The 25,209-nt window shown below is 43.1% G+C and overlaps 1 protein-coding gene across 4 annotated transcripts in view; it reads left to right on the top strand.

The window, feature by feature from the left end:
• PDE1C (phosphodiesterase 1C) overlaps positions 1-25,209 on the top strand; it is a gene marked incomplete at both ends in the record, with an annotated part of 532,083 nt that overhangs the window by 176,925 nt on the left and 329,949 nt on the right. For all 4 annotated transcript variants that reach the window (XM_082632880.1, XM_082632883.1, XM_082632882.1 and 1 more), the window contains one exon: positions 6,658-6,829. In XM_082632880.1, coding sequence (XP_082489006.1) covers positions 6,658-6,829 — 172 coding nt within the window. The remainder of the gene's footprint in view (positions 1-6,657; positions 6,830-25,209) is intronic.

Raw genomic sequence — 25,209 nt, 5'->3', positions numbered from 1 at the left:
AAATCCGTCAGAAAAGTTGAGGTGAATTTGCTTATTAGATGTAAAACTGGCAAAATACATCATATCTACAAGGCAATAATTAATTGCATTCCATGGGACAACTTTACATTTCTAAACCCAAAAATCATTTGCATTACTATTAGTTTTCTCCAATTTTCAGAACTGTGAAATAGCTACAAGATAATAGAAAATGGAGATAACTGAGATGGGTGAGCTAGACAGGATATTCACTAAACTTTTTTGTTCATTTCAAGTTTTTAACCATTTTTCTTAACAATGTTTATGGAGGGGATGGGGATGAGGGGTAGGGGAAAACAGATTTATTTTTCCGAAGACTGGCTCTAGTCTGAACCACTCAGTAGTTGCCTTGCATTTTTCTGCCTCTCCAAAGTTTCTTGAGGGCAGGGATGGTGTAATAAGAGCTTCTGTATGTCTTGAAGGATTCAGCACAGAGCTCTAAAGTGCTCCGCACTGTGCTAGAGTATTGGGGGCACAATCGTAAATCCCCTTCTGTTGATGGTTGGCATGTATCAGTGGACTCATGCCCCAGTCATATCCACTATTCTTGTCTTCCCATTTTGTGCTGTGTTGTTGACGTACAGCAGACTGTTGTCAGTAATTTACCTTCTGAAAGAGATTAAAACAGAAATAGCAAAATTCTCCTTTTAATGCTTCGTGTTATGCCAGGTTCCTGGATCTCTCTCGGGTTTGTGCCTTAGGCCAGGTTATAGGTGATACGGTACTAATGAGCTGTTATAATTAGATCCTTGTGGATGGAGCCCAAGTTCTACTTAAATTACAGCTTTTATCAAGTCAGATAATGGCTGGAACACTCCAGGACAGGGCTGGGGCTTTGATATTGCCCTTCTTTGAAACATTTATTATTATTATTATAGTTTTTAAAAAATTATTGTTTGGGTTCAGTGAGAAGGGTGATTTATTCCCCAGTTTATCCTGCTGTGAAAAATTTTCTTATCTCAGTCACGATAGAAGTGTTTGCTGAAATAGAATATTCTCATTTGAATCACGTATTCATCATCTGTGTGCTTCCTCTTCATGAATATGGAGGGGATCTTTGCTTATATTTTCTATCTTGAAATACAGCTTTTCAGAGCACGGTTCAACTGCAGGCCCATGAGCTGCTCCACACGGCATCACAGTCTACCTGGCTGCTTAACCAGAAACCTCAATCCATCTTGCCACTTCTCTCTTCATCGTCTACACCCAATCAGTTACCAAATCCTACTGATTCTACTTGCTTATCTCCTAAATCCACCTGTTTCTCTCTGTCTTCATTATCACTGTGCTTTTCCAGACCCCTTATTTTCTCATGGCCAATTTGCCTTTTGGTTGATCACCCGGTTCTAGGCTCACGCACACCTCCCAACTGAAACATCCTCTGTATTGCTGGTTCCCAACATTTTTTTGAGCAAAGACCCCGCCCCGCCCCCCCTTAAGTTAAAAAACAAAACAAAACAAAAATCAAATCAAAGACTATCCCATGAGAGTGATTGTCCTCTGGGTTCTCAAAGGTCAAGAGAACCAGGCCATTTCCATTTTTTGAGTTTCCCAGAATATTAAAAAATGTGAGGAAATGCCAAAATAAGCTATAAAAATTGTAGTGTGTTACAACTGTTTGTGTTTAACAAATTAATAATTTTAACATGAGAAAACTGCAGTGTAGTTATGCCTTTCACAAGATAATTGGAGGATTTATTAAAATGTCAGTTCTTAGTACTTTATAGAGGGTGTATCATTTGAATATGGGGAACACCTTTATGTTAATATGCTGAGCACACATATAACATTTAGGAAAACATTTGGCTACAAACAACCAAATACCTAAGAATGTAATAAGTCAGTATTCATATGTCTCACATCTAGAAATCTGGAGATGAGGGAGACCAGGGAAGCTGTTCAACTGTGTTGTCGGGGATTCAGGTTCTTTCCACCTTTCTGTTTTTCCATATGCAAGGTGTAAGCTTTTGTCCTAATGCTTGTCAACCTCATGGTCACGAGATGGCTGCCGTAGCTCTAACACACGTTCACCTTCCAGTAAGAAGAAGAAAGAAAAGCAAAGGGGAAAATAAGGAAAGGCAAAATTTAAAGGGACAAAAATGTTTTTCTCCTGTTGAGGCTTTACTTTTTCATTGGGACAGAGACACTAGTCCCAGGGATCTCCACCTACATTTCATTGGCCAGAATTATAACATATGGTTAGCCATAGCAGTAAGGGAGGCTGGGAAATTGAGTATATTGTCTTCTAGCCTCTTTGGAAGAGGAAGGCAAGTAAAAAGGGAGTTGGGAATGAATGTTGAGTGAATCGTATTTATAGCTTCTGCCACAGTCATCTTCTTTTTTTTTCTTCTTCCTTTTTATATATTTTTTTATTGAGGTGAAATTTACGTAACTTAAAATTAACCTTAAAAATTATTTTTATTTGTATTTTTTTAAACATCTTTATTGGAGTATAATTGCTTTACATTGTTGTGTTACTTTCTGCTGTATAACAAAGTGAATCAGCTATACATATACATATATCCCCATATCCCCTCCCTCTTGTGTCTCTCTCCCAGCCTCCCTATCCTACCCCTCCAGGTGGTCACAAAGCACCGAGCTGATCTCCCTGTGCTATACAGCTGCTTCCCACTAGCTATCTGTTTTACATTTGGTATTGTATATATGTCAATGCCACTCTCTCACTTCGTCCCAGCCTACCCTTCCCCCTCCCCATGTCCTCAAGTCCATTCTCTACATCTGTGTCTTTATTCCTATCCTGCCCCTAGGTTCTTCAGAACCTTTTTTTTTTTTTTTAGATTCCATGTATATGTGTTAGTGTACAGTATTTGTTTTTCTCTTTCTGACTTCACTCTGTATGACAGACTCTAGGTCCATCCACCTCACTACAAATAACTCAATTTCGTTTCTTTTTATGGCTGAGTAATATTCCATTGTATATATATGCTACATCTTCTTTATCCATTCATCTGTCAATGGACACTTAGGTTGCTTCCATGTCCTGGCTATTGTAAATAGTGCTGCAATGAACATTGTGGTACATGACTCTTTTTGAATTATGGTTTTCTCAGGGTATATGCCCAGTAGGGGGATTGCTGGGTCGTATGGTAGTTCTAGTTTTAGTTTTTTAAGGAACCTCCATACTGTTCTCCATAGCGGCTGTCTTCTTTTAAACTTGCCAGTGTATCTTTGCAGCTGCTGGTACAACTTCTGAAGGTGTTATTGAATGTCCATCTGGGACCCCTGATGGACAGATAGCTTGGATCACATGACCCTTCTGATTCACTGACTGAGAAAATGAAAAACCTATTATGCATTCATTAGTGCTTTTACATAAATTTCTAGTTTATTAATCATATCTATATATACTTAAAAATTAGTCGTATATATAGACTTCATTATTTCATCTACAGATACAATGGATTCACAGACCTCTTCATATAGCCTTGCTAGTCCCCACGGGTTCACTACTCTACAGCACCCTAGTTTCCTTTCAGAAACACAGAAATGGTCATGTCACCATAACCTTGGTTAAAAATCTTTAGTTCTTTTTTGCCTACAGAAGAAATTCTAAAATAATTAGCATTTTATTCAAGGCCCTATACAACCAATCTTTGGCCTTATCTCTGGTCACTGTCCTCTCTCTCGAGCTGCTTTGTTCTGCCGCGGAGCCTTTGCACATGCTATTTGCACTGAATGCTCTTCTCTCTCTTCCCCATCTGCTGAAGATCTGTTCCTGCTTTAGACCCATATCAGACATTACGTTCGCTGTGTGGCTTTCCCCAGGGCCCTGAGGCAGAGGGGGGGAGCTCTCCTCTGCCCCTTCTAGCACTTCTTTGTCCCTTAGTTATGGTGCATTGTCCATTTATTGTGATTACTTATAGGCTGACTCATCCCAAGGGAACCAGTCTCATTCATCTATTTCGAGAGCCCATAATGGAATCTGGCATATTGAGGGAATTCAAAATTTGTATATTGAATGAGTAAATGAAAGAATGAAGGGAAATAGGCAGGGAGTTTATTGTAAGGTCTTCACTTAGATCAAATCTAAGAAAACAGGCTGCTGCTTTTGTCTTCCTCCTGGAACCAGACCTTCGTTAGCACAAAACCAGACTTTCATTAATAGGACCAGATCTTATTAAGATATGTGTTTAGGACTTTGAAAAAGCTGTCTTGCATTTCAGGAGTTGGAAGGCTCTGTTTCCTGCTCTTAATGTGCCTTAATTTTCTCTGGATTGACACAAAAGCAGTTTGGATGTGGTACACCCCCAAGGATCATTCGTGACCATGGTCATTAAAAGAGTTGTTTTTGGACCCATTGGTGTCCTTGGTGAAGGTTCAGCGGTCCTCATGAGGTGCTCCCTTTTGTGTGTGAAGTTCTTTTGATCTTAGCTGCAGAGACAACCTTCAGGCACGACAAACTACGGTGATTTCTTCTGTTGTGGGCTGTGGATGGTTGATCAGGGAGGCATCCTCACGAGCATACGAATCTGTTCTCTACCCACCGATCACATGCATGTGCATTAGCTGGCACTGCTCCTTACCCCTCCATGCCCACCTCGTCATGCCCCATAAAGAGTCTTTGTGTGAATTAGAAAAAGGTCCTCCTTCTGCACGGATGGGATAGAAAAAGCCAACCCCCTCTGGATGGACACAGCTCCATGGGTGCATGACTAAGAGACCTAAAGTATACCTGAGCAAAGATAAAGGCTTTCTTTCCTCTGGGAAGAGGATAACCAGCACCAGCCAATGGTAACTGGGTAATGATAGTGGTCATGCCCTCAGTCTGTACCTTAAAAATATAACTTGCTCATAGACATTTAAAATAATAACTATTTTTATTATTTATTTTTAATACTTATTTGTATTTTTGTAATAACTCTTAATTTTAGAACATTTTTAGATTTACAGAAAATTTGCAAAGATAGTACAAAGAGCTCCCAAATACCCAATTCCCAGTTTCCCCAATTATTAAGCTTTTATATTAGTATGGTACATTTGTCACAATTAATGAACCAATATCGATATACATTATTATTAACTAGTGTACATACTTTATTCAAATTTCCTTAGTTTTTCCTAATGTCCTTTCTTAGTTTCAGGACCCCATCAGGATACCACATTTAGTTATCGTGTCTTCTTAGGCTCCTCTAGGCTGTGACAGGTTTTCAGACTTTCCTTGTTTTTTGATTACCTTGACAGTTTTGAGGAGTCCTGGTCAGATGTTTTGCAGAGTGTCTGTCTGTTGGGATCTGTCTTTTCCCTGTGACTAAACTGAGTGTTTTAATGGGTTTTATTATTTTTAGGTGTGGTAAGGCCAACAGATCAGGGGATGACTGCCATTGAAAAGATAGTTTGTTAGTATTCACAGATCCCAAAAGAGGGGTACACGTCATCCCACGGAGCCTCGCTGAGAAGCATTGGGGTTGTTGTGAGGCCGAGGGAGGGAGGAACTGTGGGCAAGAGTCTTTACTGTGGTTTCTGCAGGAAGGAATGGGTTCTGCCAGGTAAGCAGGCTCAGGACTGGCTAGTTTGAATAATTTTAGTGCACTCTGGGGCATAGGGGCTGCCCCTAGATGTCTGGTACCTGTCTGGGGTTATCGGGGCAGGTGGAGAGTGGCTCAGGATGTGAAAGCTTGGTGAGGGAGGTGTTGGGGTGTGGTTGCTGGTTTGGTTGGCTGGTATCTGAAAAGCATGCCCCTTGGAGGGGGGACTCTTCCTGAGGAATGGAGGGGAGGGAGGAAGGGGGAGGTGACAGAGGCAGGAGGCCAAGGCAAGATGACTCAAGGGTATTTTCTGGTTGTCCAAACAGGGAATGTCTAGGATACGCATGTAGGGCAGATATTAAAGTATTACGTTTACAGAAGATAGAAACATGCTTAGTACTCTGGGGTTATATATTTTGGGGAGAAAGACCATGGGGGTAAAGTGCCATTTTCATCACATCGTATCAAGGATATAACTTATCACTGTTGATATTGACCTTGATTACCTGGCTGATCAGGCCCTATTTTTGGCATCATATCTACTTCAGGTCTGCCTTTAATGTTCATCTCATATGTTTGAAGTGTTTGTAGGGTAAGGTATTGGTAAACATCCAGTGTAGTTTTCCTTGAGTCTTGATCTTCCAGAAGAATGAACCTGCCTGTAGTGGGTTCTAGTTCTTAGACAGGGGCCCCTCTTTGGGGTGGGTGTCTCCACAGAATACAGTCTTGAAACTTGGGCCTTAGGCAAGATACGTTCACAGGGGAGACTTTTGTCTGAATATCCTGCTGTTCTCTAAAATGGTAGTCCTTTGTATACTTCCAGTTGCTGAATAAATACTTCAGTAAATACCGACAACTCTGTCAGGAGTTGGAGTTGATTACCACTGAAATGAGACAGGATATATATTCATAATACTTAGCTATGAGTTAAAGTGCTCAGAGTATTAACCTATTTTTGTATATAAATTTAAAAAATCCTGGTTACTCCATAAGTTGCCTGACCAAAACCTTTTGGAGCCCTCTGATGTTGGTGGAGATCATGAAAGGTATGTCAGTGTTCCTGCTGTGCTTTTGAAAATCCCGAGTTGGGCAAGGCAGGCCATGGAGTTGATTGGTAACTCACCTGCACCCCTTTTTCCCCCTCATGCCTCAGGGTCTAAGTCGCAGAACTGTCTGTGGAACTCCCTCATCGACGGTCTCACAGGGAATGTCAAGGAGAAGCCACGGCCGACGATTGTCCATGACCCCCGGCCACCGGAGGAAATCCTAGCTGATGAATTGCCTCAGCTTGATAGCCCGGAAGCCTTGGTGAAAACGTCCTTCAGGTTTGGTGGATTGCAACTCAGTTTGTTCCTTCTTATTTGCTTGTGGAGTTATTTCAGTCCAGTTGGATGCCACGTCAGCGTGGCCAGCAAATTACCTCATTTCTCTGCACGAAGTAAATTAGAATTGATGAAGTAGTGTTGGAAGTAATGCCCGCTAAACTTCTGGCTGGATTTCCTGAATGTAGTGAAGACCGTATCAGTAGTTAAGTTGCTGTTGGTATTTAATTGGTATTGGCGTTTAAATGCTGAGGCAAAGGATTTACTGACATTGGCAATTTGAATTGGATTAATGAGTCTTTTGCTTCAAAGGAGGATGACGCAGGGAGATAAGTGCACAGGGAAAAAGCATGTGGTGGGAATTAACTCAGCCCCGTGCCTTTAGAGTCCCTTGCTGGGGGAAGTTTTCTAGTTGTAAGAGAAATGAGAGCTGCTGCCTTCTGAAATGAAGTGCGGATCTTCTTGTGTGGTTTCCCAGGTGGCTGTTGACTCTGTTCTTGTTCATCGTTTAGTCCTGCGTTTTCCTGCAAAATTCTCTCGTGTTTTCTTTTTGTATTGTACTCCACTTCCATCATGAGGCGTCTCCTTACCTTCTCACCTGTATTAAATAAAAATCAGTCTGGGTATGGATGCGGTATAGAAAAGTGATTCTTTTTTCTGAATGGGTCTTTCAAACTCACTTTTGAAATATGCAGTCGTACTGGTATCAGAAATTACGTTTTAATGATTTTGCCAGCCTGCCTTCCTCCCCTCCTTTCCCCCTGTATTTCTAATTTTACTTCTTTCATTTTTCTTTCCATTATATAAGGCTTTCATACTCTCCACATGGCTAGTAGTACATGTAAGCTTCCCTTTTCTTCCCTCATAAACAAATCAGACAGGATTTGGAGTACAGGAAATATACTCGGAAAATGTGCTCTCTTTTGCCTCCAGGTGATATGTGTAATCGCCCAGTAAAAACCATTTCATTGTGTGAAGGTTCTTAGTGTGGACTGAATTATAGATGAGTTCTGAAAAGGAGTGATGAATAGGGGTTTGGATTTCTTTATATAATGTGACTGATGCAGTGGCGGGACCAGAATTGCAAGGCAAATGCTTTTCTTATTCCTAGTAAGGGTTTACTGCATTGTGAGGTTTAAATAAAATAAAAACCACTCAAGTAGAGAGAAGTACATTCTATGAACCTGTGATTCTCTGCAAGTGACTGGGGGGGAAGAGGGGAGGGTGAATGGGTCTCATGGTCTGTGTGTTCTCATCTCCAAGTGTCTCTGGTGGAGTCAACCCCTTCATATACTGTCCTCTGGTACTTACACCTTCCACCTCAAACCAGGTTCATCGTCTTCTTCAGTGAACAGCTAAAGAGCTGCCGCCATGAAAAGAACATCTTATTTGCTAGTCCAACTCCATTACCATCATCCCTTCTCTTTGCATTCCCTCTGTGCTCTTTAATAGAGAAAAGGTACTGATGACCATGAACTTCTTTTGATCTGCTAGTTGTATTATGTGCCACTGTCTTGGTTCCAGAAAGAGATTAAGTTATAAGTTTGTTAAGGTCAGGATTTATTTCTGATTCCTTGTAGCACTTGGCGTGTAGTAGGAAAAACACAGTAGGTGTAAATATGCCAGTCCTATAGCAGTGGAAGCCAGAAATGTATTGGCATTTGTTGTTCATTCACTGGTCTCCTTAATACAATTCTGTGCTATCCTGGAACCATCCTTTCTTCCAAAGAAGATAGTTGATTTCAACAGCAATGTTAGAGGGTAAATATTCTCTAATGCAGTTGTCCTTAATTGTGGTAGTAACGTCAGTTGTGAGATTTGTTGCAGGTAAATTATTATAAGCAAAATGTGGGAACAGCTTACTTATCGAGAAATAATTTAGGGCAGAATCAAGGTTGCTCTTGTAGCAGAAGACCTAAATAGACCTTTCTTCAAAGAAGACATACAGATGGCCACACATGAAAAGCTGCTCAACATCACTAATCATTAGAGAAATGCAAATCAAAACTATAATGAGATATCACCTCACACCAGTCAAAATGGGCATCATCAGAAAATCTACAAACAACAAATGCTCAAGAGGGTGTGGAGAAAAGGGAACCCTCTTGCACTGTTGGTGGGAATGTAAGTTGATACAGTCACTATGGAGAACAGTATGGAGGTTCCTTAAAAAACTAAAAATAGAACTACCATATGACCCAGCAATCCCACTTCTGGGCATATACCCAGAGAAAGCCATAATTCAAAAAGACACATGCACCCCAATGTTCATTGCAGCAGTATTTACGATAGCCAGGTCATGGAAGCAACCTAAATGCCCATCGACAGATGAATGGATAAAGAAGATGTGGTACATATATACAATGAAATATTACTCAGCCATAAAAAGGAATGAAATTGCATCATTTGTAGAGACTGTCATACAGAGTGAAGTAAGTCAGAAAGAGAAAAATATCATATATTAACGCGTATATGTGGAATCTAGAAAAATGGTGCAGATGAACCGGTTTGCAAGGCAGAAATAGAGACACAGGTGTAGAGAACAAATGTATGGATACCAAGGGGGGAAAGCAGGGGTGGGGGTGGTGGGATGAATTGGGAGATTAGGATTGACATGTATACACTAATATGTATAAAATAGAGAAGTAATAAGAACCTGCTGTATAAAAAATAAATAAAATAAAATTCAAAAAAAAAAGGTTGCCCTTGTAATAATACCACTTGTTTTCTAGATGCCTTTTGGATTGCAGAGAAGGAATGAGTTATAGCTGGATATTAAATAATGTGATAGGAATATATCACAGTGTGCTCCCCCCCACCTCCCTTTTTACTCCAGGAGTGAAAAAACCTGGTAATTGCTGACTCCAATATTAGTGACGCTGGAAAATCTAGGACGACCGGTGCATTATGCTCCTACAGCTTTAAACTTCAGGGGTGTATCCATGATCAGCGCTCTCAAGCCCTACGATAACTTCTTTAACCAAGCAGTACAGTCGTCCCTTTGCTGAGATTGAGGTGTTGGGTTCTTTTTTCTGACTCTGAAATTCAGTGTCTCAGCCACCGTGCCGTGTGTGTGTGTGTTTGTGTGTGTGGACACACTTATACACAACCCCACACACAATTAAGGGATCCAGGCATGTGATTGTGAACATCCTGCCCTTTGCAGTTCTGCAATCTTGTTTGCTGCGGAGAAACACATGGTTCTCGTGAATTGGCATCCTCTGTCCTCATAGCTCCTCTGCAGGGTCGTTACCACCGAGCAACAGGGGAGAAGTGATAGCTTTGCCTACTCCCTTCTCTTTCTCCTTGCTCACACTTGGAGGGCATTTGGAATTTGGGGCCACAAAAATTTTTTTTGCTTGGGCAAGGAAATAAATGCCTCTTTATTGGTGCTGGAGCTGTTCCTGAGGCAGTCAGACCATGGGACCCTCACTGGGACCCTTGCCCTCAGCTACTTCCATCCGTGGGAGATACTCTGTTCCAAGGGCACCTCTTGTATCAGCTTCTGTAACTGATGCAGAAATGGGCGTGGTAGGTGGGGGTGTCCTTCCGGGCAGCAGCTGGGGACGCACGTGCAGGTAGCACTTGGCAGCCACCTCCTGCTCCTCCACGCCTTTGAGCAGATACACACAGAGTGAATAAGATCAGACTTGGGTTTTGTGGGTCCAGGTGCAGACACTGTGGGCTCTGAAAGCTCACGAAGCCTCTGGCATGAAAAAGTCTGCTTTCAAAACCCGAGACTTTTGAAAAGAGGAAAGTGGGAACCATAGCTAAATAAAAAGGCTCGAGTGTCTCAAAAATAGACACTTCTGGGAACTGTACCCAGATGCCTGTTTTCCTTGTTCCTCACGACCTGTCCCTTTGAACCTTGTTCTGCTCAGGTTTGTCTTAAAAGAGATGGGAGAATATGCTGAGCCTGAAGCTTAAGGAAGATAGACCAGTCCAGCCAGTCTGATTAGTGACCGGAATCTTAGTATTTACCACTAGAGGACCCAAGAGAACAGGAAAGAGCTGGCTGCTGAGAACCCTTTATCTCCCCAGCTTCTAGTGTGCACATTTGCAAAGGTGAGACCCAGCTCACATTGTACTGAAAGTCAAGGAAACCAGTGTTTATTGAGCATCTGCTATGTCTAGGAACCGTACATTCATTTGCTCATTTAATCTCCCCAAACCCTGGCAAGGTGTGTATTGCTATCCCAGTTGTGCAGGTCAGGAAACTGAGTCTCAGAGAGATCAAGTAACTTGCCCAAAGCCACCCAGCAAGTGGCAGAGCTGGAAATTTCAACCCAGTCCACCTGGCTCCAAAGCCTTACCTGTCCACCATGTTCTACCACCACATCACCTTGGCTTTCCTGCTTCTGGGTTTGCTGTTGGTGAAATAAGATAGTGTGATTGATTCTACTAATCTGGATGTGCAATTTGGATATATAGTTTGAGGCTTATCCTATGAGACTGACCCTGTTCTATTTCACTAAATCTTTTTTCTAGTCTAAACTTACGTTTTTGATCCACCTACCCCTTTCTGGTAGGAGCCCATTAAGGTAAACTTTATGTCCAATAAGTTTGTTGAGGGATCCTGTTAAATGCAGACCCACATTCAGTAGGTCTGGGTAGCAGCCTGTGAATCTGTGTTTCTAACAAGCTCCCAAGTGATATGATGGTCCAAGGACCACCCTCTGAGGAGTGAGGCATGGGCTTTGGAATACCACAGGCATGAATTTGCAAATGCTCTTCTCAACTGTGTGATTTTGAGTCATGGTTTTGATTCTCAGTTGCCTCATTTTACAAATGGAAACAGTGAAATAACAGCAGTGGCCTTGGGTCCTGTTGCTAGGATTAAGTGGGCGATGAATATGACAGCCCCTCATTCCTTCCCTCCCAGTTTTTCAAAATCCTGTTGAGGAGTGGATTGATCCTCTGCACCTTGACCCCTTCTTCTGTGACTGGGCTGTGCAATGTGCCCCAGGCTGGGAATACAAGCCCAGTAGGTACTTTGTGAGCAAGGCTGGCCTCTGGCCTGACCTCCTTGCGCAGTAGTGGAAATTCTGAAGCCATCCAGCACGTTGGCCATCTCAGTTACTTACCTTGAATTGTGTGACTCAACATAGGTTTTGATAATTTTGCATTTGGAAGAAGAGTATGCTCACTCCCTGGAGAGTCACTGGGGGATTGATGAACTTCTCCTCCCACACAGAATGGACTTATTTGGGCTTTGGCAAAAGCGTTCCTGATTCTATACATAACTTACTAAGAATATGTTCCAGACAGCAGAACTGCATTGAGCCAACACCCTCGGCCGCAGATGAGATTAAGTCCTTGTCAGGTGCCATTTAATGGATTGCGTTTTCCACGCAGAATTAAATCGTTGAACTCATCCTCATTTTGGCTTTTGGCATTCATTTTTCCACCAACAGCTATAGCCAAGAAACCAGTTTCTGACTTGATTACTTTCAGGAAATGTGCAATCTGGCTGATGCTATGGCTTGGTGTGGGGTAGCGTCCCCTGCAGCTTCAGACCCCACCCCGGGATGAGTCATGGGTTAAAATTCCCAATTAGCTCATGGGAAAGTCTGGTCACATGTCTTTCTCTATCACCATATGTTGGTCACCCACCGGGAACTTCGGGGGTCCCCTACTTCCGTGACTTAGTGCTGTCTCCCTGGAGTTGACATTTTTCCTTTCTAGTCTTCGCTAATCCAAAGCAGTAGAGTTTTGCTCAGGTCTGTGAAGGGGAAAAATGAAAGAATGAATTCTGATTTTTTTTAAAACTCAGAAGAGTTTCTGTTGCAACTTTGGCTTCCCACAAGGGAAATATTTAGGCTTCTCTTTGCAAAGCAAGTTTTTATAGACAGATTTTCCAGTGTTGGAAATTGACAAAGCATATATCATGCAGACACCATTCCGTTTGCATTCTTCCTGGTCCTTCCACTAGTATATTGGGAAAGAGGCAGCTTGTCTCTGTGGTGGCCATGTGAATGCACCTCTCACATCTCTGACCACAGGGAATGTACTTGACCCATGGCCCCAGCTTCTGTGCGAGGATATTTGTCCCTATGATGGCTCTGGCTGCATTTCTCAAGGGCACTTTCAGCCAATGACTAAGAGTGCCAGGGATCCTAAGGGTGGCCATTCCTGGGAGACACGGGACTCCTCTGATGGTGACTTCAGCTCGAGGACTCCAAGTTCCTTGGTGAACTTTCTTTAGAGCTGCACTGTGATCTAAGACGCTCCCACCCAACCTGCCATCCTTGTCTCCTTCACTGGGAGTCAGACCTGCATCTCGCCTCTCCCTGCCTCCTCTGGCTCCTTCCCCATTTTCTCTTTCAGATGTTCCCCCCTGATACATTTCTTGCATGTCTAATCCTTCCTCGGCACCTGCTTCTCAGAAGGCCCCGGCTAACGCAGTCTCACACCATGCTGCGATCCTCTGCTGGCCCACCACTGCCAGCTCTGTGCTGTGGGCACAGCTTCAGCTTCAAGGCTACTGGCCTAGAAATCCTGGACCAGTTTTCTGTACTTGATTTTATATTTGATGCTGCATCTTTCCCCGTGGGCTCTAGTGGTGGGGTGAACATGGGGCAGGCCACAATTTTTTTTAGTCTTTTGTACTTTTATTGCCCACTGGAGACTTTGCTGAAACATTGAGATTAACTAAAGAAATTACAACATGAGAAGGGAGCATTTAAAATCGTACCCCAAATATAATTGTTTCTTTTGTACAAGGGAAATGCTAAAGAATGTTGGACATTGTACAGTTGGTTTGAACACTTTGGTTGCCAGCCAGTGGACCGGTCTCCAAGGCTAACTTCCCCTTAAGAGCGTATCCTTTTTCAAACCAGACACATTCTCATCAGGCTATTGGGGAAGCCAGGGTTCTACCCATAGGAATGGCACTCATCCAAGGTGTCCTCAAAGGCTTGGTCTATGCCTAAATCAGAATAACGCCTAGCAGCACATTTTACAAAGTGTGAGTGAGTCATCCTAGGAGAATCCCACAGGGAGGAGTGGGGAGCTTCAGTACTGTCAGGCAGGGGAGAGGCTCGGATACTCCTGGAGGCTTCATCTCCATCTCTCTGCCAGGGTGCAGCGTGGGTCAACCTCCCATGCTTCCTGATGAGCAACAGGAACTTCTGTCCTTGGTCACACAGAGACCTGAAGTGTGCTAGGAGTCTCTGAAGTTCTCTCTAAGTGAAAGAAGGCCTCCCATCTCTCTATGGCAGTGCTGTGCATCCCATCAAGGTCTGGTCATGATTCTCATGTGCTTCTGGATCAGATGGTCTGGCCTTTAGCCCTTGAGTACTTTGTCCCATGTCAACCTCATGGGCCAGCTCCCCAAGCACAATCCCTGGTAGCTTCTGAGGTTCAACCTCAGGAGCTTGTGGGAACCTCTGAGTCCTGTCCAAACCACACAGAACCCGAGACAACCTGGGGAAGCAAAAACCCAGCCTCCTTCTACCTGCCTCTGCTGGCCACAGAGTTTACTCAGATGTAGACCTTCTGGTTTATGGGTAGATGTCCCTCTAGAAAGAGAAGAGGAAGTCTCATTCCTGCCCCATCTGCCTCATCTCCCTATAATCCCCCAAGTCCGAAAAGCTGGGTCTCTGGCTTCCTGCTTCTCCTACATTATATCCTCCTCTTCCCCAGGACCAGGCCTTGGGCTAAGTCTTAATGGTGGATGAGGTAAAGAGACAGATTGGCCTAACTGATATGGGACCCTACAGTGGGAAATACCTCAGAAGCACCATATGTTATGCCTTAGAAACTTTCAGTGATGAATGACTTTACCTCATTGGTTTTTCTGAAGTAAAATTAAGGTTCCCTAAATAAAAATAGAGCAAAACCCTTTGAAACTGTGCCCTGCGGTAATGCAAGTCTGGATATCCCTTGATTGGTGATTGGTCCCTGTCCTCAGCAGTGGGGGATCCCGGGTTATGTTATGAACCTCACAATAATGTTACCTTGTGTTTTACTCTGTAGAAATTTTTGTCCCCACTTGCAGCCTTAAGGCAGGGTTTCTGCCCTTGCTAGCAGGAAAGGAGAGATTTCCTTCTTCTTGAATCTTTCTAATAACAGATGCTCTCTTCCCATTCAAGTGCTCAGTGCTTGTTCTGCAGTCACATCCCATGCCCAGCACTGGAGCCACTTGAGGAGAACTGGACCAGCACGTACCCTTGCCCCCGGACCTCACATGGATCAGTGAATATGTTGAATGACACTTGGTGTAACCATTGAAACAGGCCAGGCTGGATCATGGTGGACATTAAAAGGGAAGCAAAAGGAACGGTGTTAGCCAGGGTCAGGAGGCAGGAAGACACGGCATATGTTGAAGGAACTGTTGGATTTGTGTCAAAGGCATGTGAAAGTGAGGCAGTATTGGAAATGTAAAGTTGAGACCAAATATGGCAGGGTGTTGTTTGCCACGAGAAGAAGGTTCACTTTTATTCCATAGGCAGAGACCTTTGGAGCTTTTGGAAATCTTTGGGGAAGCAGAAAGAAGACTGCATATTTTTTTCTAATTAAATTACAGAATTAGGATTTATATTTACATGCTTCTGCCCTCTATACACAGAACATCAAGACTAAGGTTTTCTGCCTGGCAGCAGAGATGGAATAATGGAGCTGGAGAACAGCATGGGATTTAAAAACCTATGGAGGAAGAAGAGCATGGACAATCTGGGGAAGACACTTGTGAAAATATGTCTTCCCACGTGGATTGGAACAGGGACTGTTGTTTTTTCTATTACTTCTAAATGTAGTAGCAGCTAATGGTTATTGAATAGACAGCCCCATAACTGTAGTCTAGCTGCTCCCCATTTATTGATTACTGTTAAGTGCAGCAGGAGTTGAATTTGCTAAGATGAATTACCTGTAGACCCCAGAGGCCAGCTTGGTTGGGGAAGGATGGTTATTTGAACAAGAGCTGTAGACATGCTTGTCCTCCTTTGAAAGGGATGATGATTCTGGCTCAGGTGATGGGGTCAAGTATTTGGAGGCAGACACATTGCAAACTGCCCAAGAGTATAACTTGTGCACACTCTGCAAAGCCAGGAACAGGAGGATGTGAATCAAATAGCAAACTTGGATTCCGGGATCCAAACCTTGATCTGTACATCAGTTTCATTCTTTGACAATGGTCCATATTGAGAATTAGAAAGGGGATGTATGCAGGGGGCTGAATTATATTTATTAAATTTTGTGTTTCTCTACTGTTTTGATAATTATTCTATCTTCGACCCTGTCTGGCCCTGTCGGGGCTGAGTTTCGTTGGTCATTAGGTTTCCATGGGTAGCACTGAATCAGGCTTTTGTGTCTAGCTCTGAGCCAACTGGTAGGTACTTACCTTGTTTTTCAAAAAACTATTTTGACAATTTTAAAACCTTCAGAGAAGTTATAAGACTAGTAAAATGAACAACTGTCTATCTTCCACCTAGAGTCACTTTTGCTTGCTTGCTATCAAATCTATCATCTATTTATCTTTTTTTTTCCAAATCTTTTGACCTTAAGTTGTAGACATCATGACCTTTCAGCTTCAGCTTGTATTGCTTAAGAGTGAGACCACTTTCTTACACACACAGTATAATTACCAAATTCAGGAAGCTTAACTTTGCTATAATACTATTATCTAATATACAGCCCACATTCAGATTTCACCAAATGTTCCAATGTCTTTTATGACAATCTTTTTTTCTGATCCAGAACCCATTCCTGAAGCACACATTACATTTAGTTGTCAGTCTCCTTTAATTTGAAGCAGCTTTTTAGTCTTTCTTTGTCTTGCATGGCATTAACATTTTGAAGCTAACGGGTCACATGTTTTGTGCTGCAGAATGTTCCTCAATTTGGGGTTGTCTGATCATTGCCTTGCGATTTGATTCAGGTTATTCATGTTGACAGGAATACTATATAAGTGATGTAGATGTTGCGTCTTCCATGCAGCACTGGAAGAGGGCTGTCGATTGTCCCATTACTGGTGATGTTAGCTTTTATTATTTCATTAAGGTTGTTTCCCCTAATGTCTCCCCGGTAAAGGTGCCGTTCTGCCCTTTGTAGGTAGTAAGTTATCTGCGGGAGATAACTTTGAGACGATGAAGATAATCTCTTATTTCTTTTTTTTTTTTAACATCTTTATTGGAGTATAATTGCTTTACAATGGTGTGTTAGTTTCTGCTTTATAACAAAGTGAATCAGCTATACATATACATCTATCCCCGTATCTCCTCCCTCTTGTGTCTCCCTCCCACCCTCCCTATCCCACCCCTCTAGGTGGTCACAAAGCACCGAGCTGATCTCCCTGTGCTATGCAGCTGCTGATAATCTCTTTTTTAACAAACTTTTATGCAATGGTTTTAGCATCAATTGATGATTCTTGCCTGAATCAATGGTAGTTTCTAACTCTATTATTCTTTCTCCATTTATTAAATGACATTTGATGGTAAATAAGAGCTTTCCCTTTCCTTCCTCTCTTGCTCCCTTTCTAGATTGTAGTGTCAGTATGGATTCTGGATTTTTCTTTCATCCATTGTTTTATAAGCCGTTATATCTTCATCCTACCTGGAGCCCAGGGAAGGTGTTTGTGAGAGAAAGGACACAAAGAAGGGTAGTCTAAAATGCATCAACCCTAATGGGCAGAAATAAGTTTGACTTGGAATATGAAGAAGTGTATCAGCAAATCCAGGCTCTAAATAATCCCCTGTCCTGCGGGTAGGGCCTCCTGGGTGCTCTAATCTGGTGGAAGGCAGTATCTTGACCTGAAGCTGGTGGTGCCACTGGAATGATGGGAAATTGCAGAGTGGTGAGAGTGCCATGGAGTGGGTTGGGGGAGGCATTACTTAGCCAGAGAAAGGAGTGTGAATGTATTGTCTGGACTTTTTTTTGTGTGTGTGTGGTACACGGGCCTCTCACTGTTGTGGCCTCTCCTGTTGCGGAGCACAGGCTCCGGACACGCAGGCTCAGCGGCCATGGCTCACGAACCCGTGTCCCCTGCATCGGCAGGCGGACTCTCAACCACTGCGCCACTAGGGAAGCCTCTGAGCTCTGGTTTTAATCCCAGCTCCACTCCTCGCCTGCTGTGTGACCTTGAGCAGGCAGTTGAAGCTGAGCCTCAGTTTTCTCAACCGTTTAATGGGATGAAATCTTCTTTTCCTCGAGGGATACCTGTGAGGAGTCAAGGGGGCTCTGCATGTGGAGCAGTGAGCACAGTGTCTGGTACCAGCAAGTGCCTTGTAGTCATAGGTAATGCCATCCCGCGTCAGCATCCTGCTGAGTGCTGCTGGGAGATGTACAGTTAGCTGTAGGCCCTGTGTTGTGTGAAGGAATTCGCTTTATCTGGCTGTCCCTCAGGTGTGTCCCTTTGTACTGAAAAGCCACTCTGACACCAGGGACCTTTGAGGCACCCTCTCCCTCTCTTTAGTTTCTAGCGTTTTCCTCTTAATCCTTGTCCAGTCACGTTGTGTGTAATAACAGTAGCTAACCCGACTGAAGGTGATGTGTCAAGCACTTTTCTACATGCTTTACATGCTGTCTGTTCGATCTGCCCAGCAACCCTGGGAGATTTTTAAATTTTTATTACTTTAAATTTACAGATGGAGAAACTGAGGCGCAAAGTTAACTTACCAAAAGTCAGTCAGACCACCAACTGGTAGGTGTGGGTGGGATTTAGAGCCACACATTCTGGCTCCAGAACCCACATATAACCACTAGACCACACTTCCTCCCTGGTCTAGCATGGACGAGGGGGTCTGTGTCTTCTGGTTTGGTTGTTGGTGTGGATTTGCTTTCTAGCTAGGCTCCTGCTTCCTGCCTGCTTCCCAGTGAAGTGCCAGCATCAGCCTACTCTCTTCATTTCCTGCCATTTCCTCGTGCCCAGGATGGACTCTTACTTCACTGCCTGCTGGCCTGCTCTCTTGGGCTTCATCCCCTGCTTGCCCCTTCCTCCTGCAGAACATAGCTCAGCCCACAAATGCCACTTTAGCTGCTGGGCTGGAGAACTAGAAGGCCCTTCTTAAGACTTACTGCTCTCCTATCTGTGGCCTCACACACTTGCTACCCACAGGCGTCTCCTACGAGCTTGTCACCAGCATCACCCTGCAGTCTTGCCAGAGCCCTTTGTCCCCAGTGGCCATGAACCATGGTGGTGTGTGTGTGCAATGCAGGGACTTGGTACAGGAAGGTGGTTTAGAACTGGAGCTTAGAATCAGGCAAAGCTGAATTTCTATCCTAATCCTGTCTGTCACTTACCACCTTGGGAAAGTTACTCAGCTTCTCCTGGGCTCAGTTTTCTTTTCTGCAAAATGGAAATAGTAATGATGGGAGGATAAGATGAGAAAGTGTATGTCAAAACACTTAGCATAAAAACTCCTGAAATCTGAGTAAGGTCATAGGCTAGGTACTTATACTGTGTCAATGTCACCTTCCTGGCTTTGATAACATACTGTAGTTGTGTAAGATGTTATCATTGGCAGAAACTGGGTAATGGGTATGTCGAAGCTCTCTGTACTAGTTTTGGAACTTACTGTGTGTCTACAATCATTTCAGGGCTTCCCTGGTGGCGCAGTGGTTGAGAGTCCGCCTGCCGATGCAGGGGACGCGGGTTCGTGCCCCGGTCCGGGAAGGTCCCACATGCCGCGGAGCAGCTGGGCCTGTGAGCCATGGCCGCTGAGCCTGCGTGTCCAGAGCCTGTGCTCCGCAGCGGGAGAGGCCACAGCAGTGAGAGGCCCGCGTACCGCAAAAAAAAAAAAAGCCATGGAATCATTTCAAAAAAAGATTTAAAAAACATTTAGCATAGTCCCAAATCTCAATTAATTGTAGTTTTTAAATTATAAAATATCACCAACAAGTCAGTTACTTGGCTCAAGTTCAACTTTTTGAGGTGTGTGTATTTGTGTGTGTGTGTGTGTGAGAGAGAGAGAGAGAGAGAGAGAGAGAGGTCTAAGATAAAGTAGACCAGACAACTTCTAAAATTATTTCCCTTTTCTAATGAATAATATCAGTGGCATCAGCAGCAACCACAGGCAAATTCCCTCCGTGCTATAGTTTCATCTTCTCCCAGTTGAAAACCTTGTCTTTTACTTAGTAATCCCTATTCTCTTCAGATTTATTATTTACCTTCTATTTCGGTGGTTCTTAATCCGGGCTTCACAGTATACTCACGAGTGATTAAAACAGCATCCCTGGGGTAGCGCCCAGAGAGCTGTATGATTTGAAAGCTTCTTTGGTTTGTGGAGTGCAGCAGGCCTGAGAACCACGGTTCTACCTGCATTGCAGACTCCCCTTCGGCCCTTTCTCCCTTCCCTCCTTCTCCCACATCCACATTGCCTTGGTGTGTGCTGCTTCCACAGGGCACCATTTTTCTAATGACCATCAAGGCCTTTCCTGACCATGGTTCCCGGATACAGACGTTGCTCCCTTTTCTTTACAGTCTTTATCTGGAGCGGAGGTCTAGAGTTTTGGAATCATCACAGAATGAGCTCTCCCACCCCTCGAGATGCCATATGTCCATGACATTTTAGATAACTTAAGTGTCACCAAATGTCCCTTATGTTGTCTTTCTCCAAAAGCCAATTCAACAGAATTTAGGCGACATACATGTTTTCTTTTGGGAATGTGATAGGTGGAAGTTTTCAGAAGGCACTGACTACTTTTGCTTACAGTTTCAGTGGCTGACGTGTTTTCACCACCTTCTGGATAAACTCACTTTGCAACATTGCCTCAGTTTCTTAGTCACCAGTCCTCCTTTATTCATCTTTTACAAAATGAGATTTTGTCATAAAAATAATATACTTATCTTGTAGAACATTTGATAAAGGGTAAAAGAAAAGAATCCTGAATATAATCCCTGCTGTCATTTTGGCATCCTTCCTGAAGTCTTTATATCTATGACTTATTCTTACAGTCATAATTACAGTGTGGATACAGTTTTGTATTCTAATTTTTTTTACTGAATGTTTTATCTTAAGCATTTTTCCAAGTTGCCACATAATGTGTGTGTGTGTCTGTGTGAGAATATATGTTGGACATTGAGGTTGTCTCCAGTTTTTCTTTTTCTTTTTCTTTTTTTTTTTTTGCTGTGCGCGGGCCTCTCACTGCTGTGGCCTCTCCTGTTGCAGAGCACACACTCCAGACGCTCAGGCTCAGTGGCCATGGCTCACGGGCCCAGCCGCCCCACGGCATGTGGGATCTTCCCGGACTGGGGCACAAACCCATGTCCCCTGCATCGGCAGGCGGACTCTCAACCACTGCGCCACCAGGGAAGCCCTGTCCTTTAGTATTTTATACATCTTCCTCTCTGTGAATAATAATCCATGTTTATAGGGTAACAATTTACATTTATAGGATTGCTTTTTATTCCACATGATCCCAAAATGTTCCTCTCTGATCTCTGCATTCATCATTGAATAGCAGCAGTTACCTGGCAGAAACACCACTGAACCATGTCCACGGCACAGAGGAAGTACAATCAGGGAATGTGGTCAGATGTGCCATGTAGAGGAGGTGGCTTAGAAAAGAGCAAGTTTTGAAAAGTAGGGGAATCAGGTCAGGCATGGATGTGGGAACTTCTTAGGGTTCATTCATTCATGATAACCATTGTCGAACTCCTACCACGTGCCAGGCACTGTAGTAGGCTTTAGGTTTAACATGGAAACAAAATAGGCGTGGTCCCTGTCCTCGTGGAGTTTATAGCTCTAGTACATGGCAGGGAGCTAAGGACTTCCTCAAGTCTGGACTCAAAGAGGCCCTCCAAAGTGACCATTTTTATTCTAATCAAACATCAAAGAGACCGTTGGACTAAAACCTAGCTTTTCTGCCCTGAAAAACTTAGGTCCTGTGGTCACTGGGTGTTTACCCCGGAAAGGCATTTCTGGAACTTAGAGTTACCAGGCATTCTTTGAAGGTACAAGAGAATCCTTCACTTCCCTGTCCCACACTGACTAAAGCAAAATAATGTGGAGGATTTTTTTCTTGAGGATTCTGTCCTGACCAAGGCCTTGGCACCTCCCTGTGGCTCCTGATGTTCAGTTTTTCTCCCTTGGGTTAGTATGGATGTGCATTAAGTGTAGTGCAGGCTCTTAACCTGGGGTCAGGCACTAGTGGATGACTTCAGGGGGTCTGGGAATGCCTCAAAGAGGGCCTAGGGTTACATATTTATTTTTCAGGGAATCTGAACCTTTCAGCAGATTGTCACAAGAGTTTGTGATTCAAGAAAAGCTTCAGAACCTTCAGTGCTTTGGAAAGAGCACTGTAGGTGGCAAGAAACCTGGGCCCTTCTCTAGCCATATATCAGGCAAGTTGTTAACTCCCGGTACCTCAGTTTTATCATCTGTACAACAGGGATAAATATTTTTCCTTTCTACCCATCGGGATCATTGTGAGATCAAAGGAGATGATTGTACATGAAAGTGCTTAGAAAATGCCCAGTACCATGGAAAATCAGTACACTGTTGCTGCTATTACCATGGCAGATCATGGTGGGGTTAGTAGCTGGGGCAGGGGATGCAGGACAGGGACAGGAGTTGAATTTGGGCAAGGCGTCTTTCCCCATCATCAGGGAGAGGATTAGCAATCTTTCCTGGTGCCTCAGTGTCCTTAATTCACCCAAGCCCTGGGGCCTTTGCTGTGAGCTCTAATTCATCCTGGGGTGAGAAACAGGAGTCAGGAGAAGGAAGAGAAAATCTTGTGTGGATGACATACGCAGGAAGGAGCAGAACCCCACACCAAAGAGAGAACACTTAACAGAGTAAGCAAACCTTACCAAGTAAGTATGATAGAGAAATGTACTTATTTCTCCTAAATACGTTTACTCTGAGTCTGGGCCTCACCTGGGAAGACCTTTTGTTTTTGGATCCCAAGATACCTGGGTTTGGATGGGGCCTCTGTCATACGTGACCCGGCCAAGCTGCTTAATCCCACCCCCCCCCGCTCCCCCCCCAGCACTAGTTTCCTCATGTGTAGAACAGACATAATCATACTTATGCTTTGGGGCTATTGTGAGGATTAAAAACAATACAGTATGTAAAGCTCAGCACAGTGCTTGGTGAACTGCAAATGGTCTTGTACTAGGAGGTGGTCAACCAATATTGCAAATGAAGGACCCTTTCATGGTTCTTACTAAGGGCCTGGCCCTATTCTAAATGTTCCTTTAATCCTTATAATAATCTTCTGGGATAGGTACTACGAGCATGCTCCTTTGACAGATGGGAATACTGAAATGTAGTTAAATAACTTGTCCAAGATCACTTAGCTCTCAAGTGTTGGAGCTGGGTTTTGAACCTCTGTTCTCTCTTGTCTCTGAACTATGCTTAACCCCTCAGCTGAGTTTGAATGGTTCTGCCTGTCCCTCTGGAAGCCCATCAACAAGATGTGAGACTTTGTCTTCTTGGCAGGGGTCCTTCTGCATATTAGCCCTTGCTCATCCTTGGGATATCCTACCAAACTCGGAAGAAGGATGGTCTATTTCATAGTCCAGGCCAGAGGGAAGCCTAGGAGGTTTGGGAGTGGTCTTTGCCAGCTTTTGGCTTGCTGTAAGAGCATTTCGTATCCCAGTCTCTTTATCACTGAGAACTCAATGTGGCTGATTCCCTTAAAATAGTGTGAGCAACATCTCCCAGAGCTGGGAGGTGATCAGCCAAGTGTGTAAGGCAGCCCCACACTGTTGTGGCCCAGTGGGAAGTGGATCTGCTGGAAGCCAGCCAGAGTACTTTGGGAATATGAGCAGCTCTGCTGTGAAAGTTGAGTGCGTCTGTGGGCTGGACTCAGTTCTGCAGAGCTGTGTGACCTTGGGCATCAAGTTAGACTGTGGCCCTGCAGTTGTCACATCCTTCTAAAGGGTGATGATAGTTCTTGACTCAGTAGCTTAGACCAACAATTCAGAGAAAAGGATTATCTCCTTGATTACAAGTGGAAGCCCATTTTCTAAACAAAAAGTAGAAGAATCTTTTCCTTTACTTGAGCTTCCTTATCCATGGTGAGGGATGGACAAGGGGGTATTGAGATGTGTTTACCTGTTTGTTTAAAGCTTTTTTTAAAAAATATGTTTCTATTATAAATGTAATACATGCTCATGAAAAAGGAAAAGGGAAAATGTTACCCATTATTCTTTCTTTGCAGATTGCTAAAATTTGATTTCTTCTATGAATATGTTTAAGTTCTCTTTAATCTCACAGTATCATGTTCTAAAATTTAACATTATGACCCACCCAACATTTCTCCATGTTTAAACTTTTATGAACATCAAAAACTCTTAAATTTAGTCACTTAGTGGATGTACTGTAATTTAGTAAACAATTTGCTGATATTTGAAAATTTTCCAGTGTTTTGCAAATGTAATATAAACAATGCTATGAGGGACATCTTTGTGTAAATAGATTGTTGTAGATTTAGGATCATTTACTTGGGTTAGATTCTCATACCCCAGGCAGATTTGTGGAACTCCCCAGAAGCACAGTGTGGTCTGAGATAAGAGGTGCTCCGGCTGTTAATGCCTTTGATGTTCTTCTTTAGGTACTGTTCTAACTCTCCTTCACTTGGCATTTTCTTATCAAACAGGTATTAACTGTAATCTCTTTGGTCTTAAAATGTTTTGACTTGACTTTTGTCAAGCAACCATATCTTCCGCTAATTGATGCACAAGATCTATGTAATATTGATATTCATATTATCTATTGATACAGGACATTGGAGAGAATCCTTTTGCAGCTGTACTGAGCATTCTTTGTGCACTCTGAAGTGTTTAATTCAATTCTACATACGTTTGTTGATCCCTAAAGAGCAGCTGCCAGTGAATTTGAAGGAGTGTTAATTGGGAGTCAGAAAATGTAGGTTCAAAGTTTGGCTCTGCCCTTTATTAAGTGACCTTACACACAGAGACTAAGCTTGCTGTAGTTTTGTTTTCTGCCTAAGATGTGGAAATAACATCTCTCTCGGTGGGTATTCATGAAGATGAAAAGATGATGACCTTAGTAAACTGTGTAGTGTTATATAAGTAAGAGGCACAATTATTGTCATACATGGAAAGTGTTCTGCTTGATACTGTGGGCGATACTAAGAGGAACCATTCATGCATTCATTTATTCAGCAAACATTTATTGAGTAACTACTATGTGCAGTGCAGTGACCTGAATGCTGGGCATACACTGGTGAATAAGGCCCTGTAAACCATTGAGGAGTTTATAATCTAGTAGTATAGATAGCGGTACTGTCCAGTATGATGGCCATTTCCTACATGTGGCTAGTGCCAGTGAGGAACTGAATTTTTTATTTTATTTAATTTTAAGCTATTTAAATATAAGCTTGAAAAAAGAGATCATTCAGTTACCATTATTGGAAAACTAACGTTTTCCATTGAGAATTATGTCTGGAACAACTTGAGTATGTGAATCTACATTTTA

The sequence above is a fragment of the Mesoplodon mirus genome (assembly GCF_964341445.2).
Source record: "Mesoplodon mirus genome assembly, chromosome: 9".
In the NCBI taxonomy this organism is placed as follows: domain Eukaryota; kingdom Metazoa; phylum Chordata; class Mammalia; order Artiodactyla; family Ziphiidae; genus Mesoplodon; species Mesoplodon mirus.
This window is presented reverse-complemented; position numbering and strand designations above follow the sequence as displayed.